Source organism: Plasmodium reichenowi, chromosome 12, assembly GCF_001601855.1.
Source record: "Plasmodium reichenowi strain SY57 chromosome 12, whole genome shotgun sequence".
Lineage (NCBI taxonomy): Eukaryota > Apicomplexa > Aconoidasida > Haemosporida > Plasmodiidae > Plasmodium > Plasmodium reichenowi.
This window is the reverse complement of record NC_033657.1, coordinates 798,187-810,529: the sequence shown is the minus strand read 5'-3', so window position 1 is coordinate 810,529 and position 12,343 is coordinate 798,187. Positions and strand designations below refer to the sequence as shown.

General features: G+C 18.8%; 1 protein-coding gene across 1 annotated transcript; it reads right to left on the bottom strand.

Moving 5' to 3' along the window:
- Positions 1–3,354: 3,354 nt before the first annotated feature.
- Positions 3,355–10,662, bottom strand: PRSY57_1221900 (transcription factor with AP2 domain(s); the record flags this gene model as incomplete). The annotated part of the gene is made up of 1 exon (XM_012908640.2): positions 3,355–10,662. One exon carries the CDS (start codon positions 10,660–10,662, stop codon positions 3,355–3,357), a length of 7,308 nt encoding a protein of 2,435 aa, XP_012764094.2.
- Between the last annotated feature and the right edge of the window lie 1,681 nt (positions 10,663–12,343).

Genomic DNA, 12,343 nt, shown 5'->3' with positions numbered 1-12,343 from the left:
AAAAAAAAAAAAAAAAAAAAAAAATAATAAATAAAAAAAAAAAAAAAAAAAAAAAAAAAAAAAAAAAAAAAAAAAAAAAAAAAACACACAATTGAATTATTAAGTAAAAAGAAAAAAATTAAATGAATAGGGAAGGTTAAAATGGTAACTGAAAAAAGAAATAAAGAAAAAAGAAGGAAAACAATAAAATATTTATTTAATTAACAAGTGTAACACAATACTGTTATGTATGTATATTTATATGTATAAAAAAAAAAAAAATTGAAATTCTCATAATAAAAATAGGTATTAAATTATAATATTAGTATGTGTTATTATATATATGTGTACTTCAAAATTTTATGTGTTTTCTATGCACTTTTATTGCACAAATATTTCAATGCAATATATGTTTATATTTATAATAGGAAAAAGGAAAAGGAAAAAAAACAAAAACAATAAAGCGATTATATGTAATTTCTATATAAAATATTTAATGCAACATTAGGGAAAAAAGGAAAGGGAAAATTAATTTAAATATATAAAGTTAATATTATATATATATATATATATATAATATGATATAAATTTTTTTTTTTTTTCAATCAAATTACTTTACACATTTAAAAATATATATATTATTATAACATAAAGCTAATTATACTATTAATGATTAATGAAAAATTAAAATTATATATATATATAGATATTTTTATGCACACACAAAGAAAATTTTCTTATATTTAGTAAATTTTTATCTGACTTGTTCACTTGAAATATATATATAATTAAATAAATCTCAGAAGAAAAGGAATTTCTTTTTGTTTTTTTTCCTTAGTATTTTTTAAATGTGTAAATTAGAAATGGAATATAAAACATACGTAAAAAAAATTGAAATTAATAATGTTACTACAGCTGAATAATGTGTTAATGTGTATATATAATATATATATAAATGTGTATTAAGGTGAAGATCTTTTTTTATAGTGTGTAATTATTCGTTATATAAATTATTATATTCATAAAATAGTTCCATTATTAAATACATTTTTCAGATATTTATAAAATTAATCTTTAAATTTTAAAAAAGAAATATATATTAATTTTATATTTTAATAAATTTATTTTGATCAAGTATAATTTTTATTGAAAATATTTTGCTTCATAAGAATTTAATTTTTTGTTCTTTTTATTTTTTTCTTTTTTCCATAAAGGAATTTTATACACACAACATATATATATATATATATATATATACACATTTATTTATTTATTTCAATTGGATAATTTTTGTTCCGGTTATATCATTTCATTTGATTTTACTTTTGTTCTTGAGGTTATTTTTCCCTTTTTTTTTTTTTTTCTTTTTTTATCTTCCTCTTTTATAGAAAAATTGAAAACCAAGACATTGATTTATTAAGTAATATTATATATATATATATATATATATATATATATATATATAATCCTCTTATATATATATTTTTATAATATATAATTAATTAATATATCTTCCATATCACTATATAATTATTTATGTAATAATTTGAAAGGTTGAGAAAATATGTGCATGTCAGATTAAATTTTTATTTTTCTTTCTTCTTTTATTTTTTTTTAAATAAACACATTGGATTGGCTTTCGTCAATTTATATTATAAAAAAAAAAAAAAAAACACACACACACACACACAGATACATATGTAAGAACAAAACCAAAAGATCTAGTTACATTCTTCTAAATAAGAGAAATATATGCATTGTATATATATTTAACATTTTATAATAAAAATTCAAATGATTAACAATTCATTATAAGAACATATATATATTATTTAATTTGAAAGAAATAAAATAAAATTAGAATAAAAAATTAAGGACAATAATAATAAAATAAAGTCAGCATTTTTTCATTTTCTTTTTTATAAAATAGAATTATAATGTTTTTATTAAATAAGAACATGCATATATTTTTATGTATTTGAATATCAGGTTAAAATAATATATGTATATACATATGTATAATATATATATATATATCCATATGAACAAATTAATGTTTTCTTATATTTTGTGATTGGTTTAAATTATTTAGGCATATTTATTTAAAAAAATAACATAATAATATTTTTATTAAACAAAAGGAAAAGTTTATATGCTTTGCTTAAATAATCCTTTGATCATATCATTTTTATTCCAAATTTTTTTTCAATTTTTAATAATTTTTTATAATATTATAATTATGAATAATTATTAAAACTTAAAAAAAAATAAAATAAAATAATTAAGGCTATAATATAATGAAATTATAAGTATTTTTTTAAGATTCATTTCGATTTTAAAAAATAAAAATAAAAAAAATATAATTATATATTTCATAATAATGTTACATAAAAAATATCCATGTGTAAATAATATTATGAAATGTTACAGTTTGCTTTTTTAATTATAAAATTTTCTATGTTTGATATTTATTGTAATACTTATTGTGTGGAAGGAAACAGAATAAATAAACATTATATATTATAGTAGACATATTAAGAATAAGTATAACAAAAACTGAACTCTTTTTTATATAACATATATAATATATATTAATTATTTTATGTAATAATGTATTACTAATTGAAAATTGTGTTTATTTTTTATAACTATGTGTTGAGAAATTTAAAGACATACAGTTCTTATAATGCGGAAAATTTTTTTTTTTTTTTTGGAATATACATTATATGTACACATATACATGTATGATTACACTTTTTATATTTAATGTTTACATTGAATAATAATATATATATGTATATTTATTTATTTATTTATTTATTTATTTATTTATTTATTTATTTATTATTATAATTATATTATTTATTATATATTTTTTTATTTATTTGCATTTTTTTTTTTTTTTAAAACTTCATATAATCAGGTTTGAAGTATATAAAACCAAGTTCATTTTAATGATATTATTTTTATTTATTTTTTTTTATTTAAGTATTAAAGGTCATTTAAGTTAAATATTTAAAATATATGTATAACTATTTAAAGAAGATATATATTGAATAATATATATTTTATATGAATCCTTAATCAAGTTAATAAAAAAGCAAAATTAGAATCATAAAAATATATATTGTTTTGTTATAATATCAATATATATGTAATATATAAGTAGAAATATTAGGTATATATTGTTATTTAAAAATGTCACAGGATGTATTTAAAAAAAAGAAATAATAATACAATTTAAAAATAAATAAATAAATAAATAAATAAATAAACTATATATAAATACATTTAGTTATACGGAATATTCAAAAGGTATATACATATATATATATATATATATATTTAAAATTTTATATAAAAAAAGGATGATATTTAAATATTCCTGTTGTTTCCCCCTTTGTGGTAATAATTATTTTGAATACGTTTTTGCATATTATAATTATTATTATTATTGTTATTATTTAATATAGAATTATCATTAGGTGTATATTCTGATGAAGAGTTAACTTGTGTATTAAAATTATTGTTCGCATTATATGAATTATTATCTAAATTTCTTATATGATTTGTATTTGTAAGAAAGTTTTTATATGATCCATTTGTATTACTGTTACTACTACTACTATTATTATTATTATTATTACTTTCATTTATACATGCTTGCAAATTTTGAATGAGTAATTTTTCATCCATAACATTATTTTTGTAAATATTATTTTCTTGGTTAGATAATGAAAGTTGATTTTGTGAATGATGATTATTTATATCATTTTTTAACTTCATACTATTTTGTTGAGTTTCTCCTTTTATATGCATATAAGGGTAAGAAATTTCTCTGTCTTTTATATGATTATATTGTTGAAATGTTTGTTTCTTCTCTTTAACATTAAGATATTGGTAAGGTACATTTTTATTATTTAATAGGTTATTAAATGTTATGGTAGCATCATTATCTATATCTGTATTTGCTGATACATAATGTTGATTGTTACTATTATTATTATTATTATTATTATTATTCCTATTGTTGCTGTTATTATCATTTTGATTATTGTTATCTATATTATTTTTGTTTATATTATTATTATTTACAGTTTGATTTGCATTATTCACATTTTGAATTTCTTTAATTTTTTTTTCCCAGTTATCACCATAACATAATTTTAAATATTCTCTTTGTTGTTTTAATAATTGCATTTGTTCTTTGGGATTACTTTTTTTTAACTTCATAGTTATAGCCATTCTCAATGCGCCATCATTACCAAATCTTTTAACATTAAAATTTTTACTTAAACGTCTTCCATTTTCCCACCATCTACATCTCCATGAACAATGTCCTCTTGTTGTATCTTTCCATACACTATGTATTGGATGATTACAATCTAATGTATTTCTACCTCTCATTCCTTTTTGTGGCAATATAGTTGAATTACGAACAATTTCATCTATAACTTCTTTTAGATTTTCATCTACGTTTAATAATATTGCTTTTTGTAATTCATATCTTCTTTTCATCAAATCTTTCTTTTTGTTGTATGAACCATTTTCATACTTGCTAGAACGTCTTTCTCTACCTAAATTTAAATAAGCTGTTGGTAACATATTCATAGGTATTAAATCTTTATAATGAATACCATATTTATGGAAAAAATGCATGTTATTATTTCTAAAATTATTTATATTCATATTAGGATTGTGATTATGTGCCATACCATTGTTTGTAAAATTATTTATTATATTACCATTATTGAAATTGTTTGCATTATTATTCATGCAAAACATTTTATTATATAAAAAGAATGGGTTAATAATATTATTATTTCCATTACGATTATTATTATTATTATTGTTGCTGTTATTGTTGTTATGGTTATTGTTATGGTTATTGTTATTATCTTCATTATTACCATCATTATTTTTCATACTTACATTGTTCATATTATGATGTTTAAAAGGTATACAATCATCAATATTATTATTTTCTTCATTATTATCATTATCATTATTATCATCCCCATCATTATTATTATTATTATTTTGGTTATTATCATCATCTTCATCCTCATCCTCATTATTATTATTATTATTATTATTACTATTTTTATTATTTTTATTTTTATAATGACTTTCTTTATTTATTACCCGTACACCTTTTAATACATTGCTTATTATATCATTACGGAAATGATTATTGTAACTCATTTGTGAATTATTTATTCCATTCATATATCTATCATTATTTATACCATTAACATAATTTATATCATTTAGGTTGTTTAGGATAATATTTTTATTAAAATAATTTAATTCATTAATATTATGATTAATATAATTATTCGGCTCTAAATAATTCATATTATTAACATAATCCTTATAATTCATATTATTAAAGAATTGGTTCACGTTTTCATTATTAAGAAAATTCATTTTGTGATTATTGTTATTTATAAAATTTATATTATTAATATTATGACTTAATACATTAGTAAGGTAACTAAATTTTCCTAGGTTGGAGCTATTAAGGTTCATAAGATCATCAACAGTTTCACAATTATTTGTGCAAGAATTATTGTTATTGTTATTATTGTTATTATTGTTATTGTTATTATTGTTATTATTATTATTATTATTATTACTATCACTATTATTATTTATATCATTATTATTGTCATCACTGTGGTCATTTTTATGATATTTACTCTTTACCCCATCTACATCATTAGCATTAGTACAACCCGTATGTTTTATATCCCCATTATCCTGATTATCGTCATAATTATTTTTGATTTCTTCATCATCCTTATTATATTCATTATTCATGTTATAGTTATTGTTCATAGTATATTCATAATTATGTTTTTTAGGTAAATGAAATGTATCTTTATTATTAATACATTTGTTTTCATCATCATTATTATTATATCCATTATTAGATTTCTTGTTTTTTCTTTTTATCTTCTTTTTATTATTATGATCATTTTCTTCATTATTATCATCCTCACTATCATAATCTTCTTCTTCGTCTTCTCCATTTTTACCATAAATATTTCTTTTGTTGTTATTTTTTTCTTCATCATCCTCATCATTATCATCACCTCTATTGTTCTTATTACCACTAAAATGACTATTATTATTATTATTATTTATATTAAAATTATTGTTGCAGTAATTATTATTTTCGTTACTATTATATTTTTTCTTTTTATTTCTTTGGTCATCATTCTTTTTACCATTATTAGTAGTATTATTTTCTCCGTTTGTCATATAGGATACACCATTAGTATATGGATAATTTCCAATAACAAAATTTTCCTTATTTTTTATATTAGTTGATAAATCACTAATAGCATACATATTATAATTAATGCAAGAACTTGTATATTTGTTTTTAAAATTTTTCATGAAATCATTGTTAATTTTCTTAATTCTTTTGGTATCACATTTATAACGACCATTATTTTTATTTCTATTATTAATATTATTATTCCGTTTTGGGTTACCCTTGTTCCTTTTTTTAATCTTTCTTATGATACAATTCTTTTTTGTCTCTTCTTTGTTTTTAGATATATCATCATTCAATAGTTTTTCTTTTAATGAATTTATATTAAAAATGTTAGCGTTATTTATATTGTTTTCATTTAATATAATAATATCCTTATTATTATTACTATTATTGTTGTTATTATTATTATTATTATTATTATTATTATTATCATTATTATTTTTATTTTTATTATTTTTATTTTTATTATTTTTATTATTTTTATTATTTTTATTATTTTTATTATTTTTGTTATTTTTATTTTTTATATCACATGTTAATGTTCCCAAACAACCGTTTTTGTCATAATACGTATTATAATCTTGTGTTGAATTAATTGGATAATTATTTAATTCCTTATTTATTGAATGAACGTTGTTTAAATTAACGACATTTTTATTAATATTATGATTGGATACATTATTTCTTTGTTCATTATTACAAGCATGTAAATCAGTATCGTTTGTAACAGCAACATTTGAAAATATATTTTTACTATTTACATAAGTATTGATATTTGTGACATGATTTAATACATTATAATTTACTTCCTTATGAGCACAAATAAGATCATTTATCCCATTAGATATAATATAATTACTATCATGTTTTTTACAATATATATTATTGTTATTTTGCATTTTGTACATTAATTTTTCATAAGAAAGGTTACATGCATTAGTAGGTGTAATATATGGTGTATCATTAGTAATTTCATTTAATGTATCATATAGTGTATCATTAGGGGTATCGTTTAATGTATCGTTGTATGTTTCATTATTTATTTCATTATATGTATCATTATATTCATCATTATATGTATCATTATATGTACCATTATATTCATCATTGTATGAATCACACGATTGATCATTTATTGGCATGTTACCATTAATGGATTCATATGAACAATTCATATTATTAACATCTGATGGTTGTACTAAAGAATTGTTGTTATTAAGTGCATTATTGTATAAGGTATAATTTTGGTTATATGCATTCAAATAATTATATTTATCAGAGTCATTCATTATATGATTACAATTTTTAGGTACTAATTTTGTATTATGAAAAAGGTTTTTATTATTTTGTTCTGTATTTTCATTGTAATAGGAATGATTCAATATAGGGTTAACAATGGAAATATTATGCGTCAATGGATAAATATTATTTATATTTTGGTTATTATAATTGTTTACATTCATATTATTATTCAATGTGTTATGAAACTTGTCGGTGTTACTATATAAGTTTTTTTCTTTTGTATTCATAAATAATTCATTAATAACATTATTTTTATTATAACAAGGATTTATTAAAATATTGTAATTAAGAGATTTTAATTTCGTATCTTTATTTTCCTCTTTACGAAATAGATTGTTCATTCTATTTTGATTCTTAACATTTTTGGACTTACATAGCAACAGCATATTATTCTCAAAACTGTTATTATTGTTATTATTGTTGTTGTTGTTATTATTGTTGTTGTTATTATTATTATTATTGTTATTATTATTATTATTGTTATTATTATTATTATTATTATTATTATCATTATGAGAATTATCAGATTCATTATATACTACATTATTTTCTTTCTGATTAATATTTCTAGGCTTCCCATTTTTGATACATTTCAATTTTGTATGGGAATGTATTTGCTCATTTATATTTAGGCAAGTATTAGTTTTCCCTTCTTTTACTACTTCATTGTTTATGCCCACATTGACGTTTGTTACTCCATTAGGTGCATTCATATTATCCATATTTAAATTTTTAAAATTATTTTCATTATTATTGAAATTATTTATATTTATAACCTTAATCTTTGTATTGTTATGACCACTGGAAAAAGATATAATATTTTGTAACCTCATATAAAGTGAGTCATTTTTCTTTAAACTATTAAGTGCCTCACTAGATATATTATACAAACAGTTCCTATTATTACTATTATTACTACTATTATTACTATTATTACTATTATTATTACTTATAGAATTATACTTGAAATTATCTATATCTCTCATTGTCATATGTTTATTAACAACATTTACATCTTTTTCAAGAACGTTAGGTTGAAATCTAAGATAATTTTCATGTAATGTTGTTTTGTCAATATTTATGTTAGGATCACAAATAGTAAAATAATCATTCATATTACTATAAATATAATTATTTAATTTTATATTATCCAATTTATCAGCATCGTCATCATTTAATATTGATTGTTTTGTTGAATCATTATCATTACTTTCTCTTTCTTTATCTGTTATAATATTATTATATATATTGTTAAATACTTTAACATTATCTTTGTGAGAGTAATTATTGTGGAATACTATATTGTTGTTATCATTACATTGTTTTGTTATATTATGATTAATTTTATTTTGGTAGTTATAACATATGTGCGTTCCCATATCAAGGTTATTTGAAGAATGGGAATTTAATATAAAATTGTTTTCCTCCATGTATCCTTTAAATGAATCATTTGTTAAAACACAATCATTATAAAAAGAATTATTATTATTATTGTTATTGTTATTATTATTGTTATTGTTATTATTATTGTTATTATTATTATTATTATTATTATTATTATTAATATTATTATTTTTATTGTTTTTCTTATTTTTATTGTTCTTATTATTTTTTTGTTTATTCTTTTCTTCCTTCTTGTGTTCATCTTTCATATTACAATCGTCAAAATATTTTTTTCTTTTATTTTGATATTTATCATCTTCGTCATCATCATTTCCATTATTACTACTTGTATTATTAATTCTTTTCCTATTATTAGTTGTACGTGAATTGTTCACACTTTGTTTACTTCCGGTATTATTATTATTATTATTATTACTATTTTTATTTTCCATATTGCTATTTGCTGTACTTCCGCAACTACAGGTACAGAACATATGGTCAATTTTTATTGTACCTATAATAATACACATATTTTGTTTCCTACTTATATATATATCTTTAACAATGTTGAAACATTTATTTAAATCCATGCATGTTTGATTACTATAACATTTCATATGTACATGCATTATATTAATGTGAAACACATTTTTATAAGATATACTACATAGAATAAAATACATATTATCAAATAAGTGTTCTTCTATATTCATCTCAAGGATATAATTCATATTACCTATATCAGTTTTAGAATCATTAAAAATATTCATATCATAAGAAATATGATTCATTGGAAATTTTATAATTTCATATAAGCCAACGTCTTTTCCTTTAATAACATAAAAGTACATGACATCATTATTTTTGTACAGAGAAGAATGTATGTCATCCGAATGTGTAATACATATTGAATTCATTAAAGAATGTAATATGATTACATATGAGAATACTCTTTTACATTTCATCAAAGACGCGGTATTTTTAATATTATACAATTTAGATGAAGGAAAAAATTTCATGTTATATCTTATTATCATTTCAGCATAAAGTATGGGAAAAAATAATACTTTTTCTTCCTTGACAATAAATAGATGTAATTTGCCTATATTATCTCTTGATAATTTGTAACTGTTCATATAATTCATTGTAGGTTTGTGTGCATGTAATATTACATCCTTCGTAGTACAACAATATATACACTCATTTCCTTTACCCTCTTTTCCCTTTTGCATTAATTGCAAATAAGCATTATTTGAAACATCATCTTGAGAATAATTTCCTTCAATTCTATGATTTAACAACATATCCAATTTTTTACATATCGCTTTCTTGTCCATGCAACTATTCGATACATTCTCGTTACTCTGCAATAATTTGTTCTTAATATACATACTTGAATCGTTGATAATCGTATCTTCGAGATTATAAAATACTTCATTGCATGCTCTCTTCCCATTCGAAATATTATTAAATGACTTAATGTCAAAACAACTTTCTTCAATTATTTCATACATATATTTCTTCAAACTGTTCAGTAAGTTTAAATATTTGGGTTGAACCATATTTTCCTTAGAACAATTAGTTTCTATGCGTTTTCTTGGGATGTAATCAAAAGTGCTCTCCTTTCGTGTTGGAAAATTAAATTCATATCTGCATGCCTTCGAAGAAGGATATACAGGGATATCGAAGGGATTTAATATCTTAGCGGTCATCCTCTTAAATATTCCTTATTAAAAATTATGATATATTTATTCTTATATGTTAGTCCGATATAAAAGTGTTATATATATATATTAACTGGTATGTATATGTTGCTACTTCAAATTTTGTACATCTAAATTAGTACCTATATAAGGGAGATATTTGAATGTACCTACTTATATATAGATAGTTATAAGGTTGTAATAAAAAAAAATACTAATAAATAAATATAAATATATATATATATATATATATATATATAATGACGTATATATTAAAATAAAAATATATAAATATAATACATAAAGTATAAAAAACGTATATATATAAATATGTACATAAATATATTTATATTTATATATGAAAAGAAAAAGGTTAGTAATACAAAAATGTAAATACAAACACTTATTATATAAATTGTACAATTTTAAAATGATTAATACAAGTTGGATATTTAAAATGACAAATAATATAGTTTGACACCTATAGGACATATATTAAAATTAAACATATATATAACATTAAAAAATCAAAAAAAAAAAAAAAAAAAAAAAAGGACAAGAGCAATTAACATATATATATATATATATGCAAAAACATGCACATAATATGTAAAATAGTTATATGGTATATTATAAGTTTAATATATCTTTTCTTTTAAAAACATATTATAAATAAAAATATCATTTAATAGTAGTTATATTTCTTTCTTTACAATATTATTAACTAAGGTATAATGTATGCAAAAATAAAGCGCCACATATATATATAACCAAAAAATTAAAAAAATATTTTAACTTATTCACAATAATAATACAATAAAAATCTATATAATAATTAATAACATTCATATTATGATATCAAATTAAAATAAGGTCTCGAAAAAAAAAAAAATATTCATATATATACATATATAAATTTATGTATCTCGACACCTTTATTATATATAATGATCTACGTATTATATTATTAAAAACAAAAAAAAAAATACATTCAATGAATTATTATTAATATATAAATACACATATATCTCTCATTTTATAATATATTAACATGTTAATACTTTAAAAGAACAAATAGGAAATATATATAAATATATTTTTAAACATATATTTATATGTAGTATTTTTTAAAAATAAACTGACTATGAATATAAACGCCATCTAATAAAATATATTATACAACAACAAACGTATTTAAAAATTACATATCAACTAATCATAAAGTATCAAACAAATACAATATAAATACAATAATATGGAAACTAATAATAAATTGTTATATATATATATATATTTATATATATACAAAATAAATGTTTCGTTTTTAAAATAAGAAAGAAAGAACTATAACGTTATGTAACATATTACTTTTTATTCATACAAAAATATAAATGTATGTATAAGAATACATCTTATTATAATATCCACAAGCATACGTATTATTAAATAATATATTAAAACACAAAACCTATAATCTTATATATGAACATATATATATATTTATATGTATTTTTTTTTTTTTTTTTAAATAAGTATATAACAAATAATAATATATTTAAAAATATTTACAACAAGCATATATATATTAACAAATAAATAAATAAATATATATAAATATATATATATATATATATTCTTTGTTTATGAATAAAAAAAAATAAGTATTTATATCTCTCACGGTTCATATCTC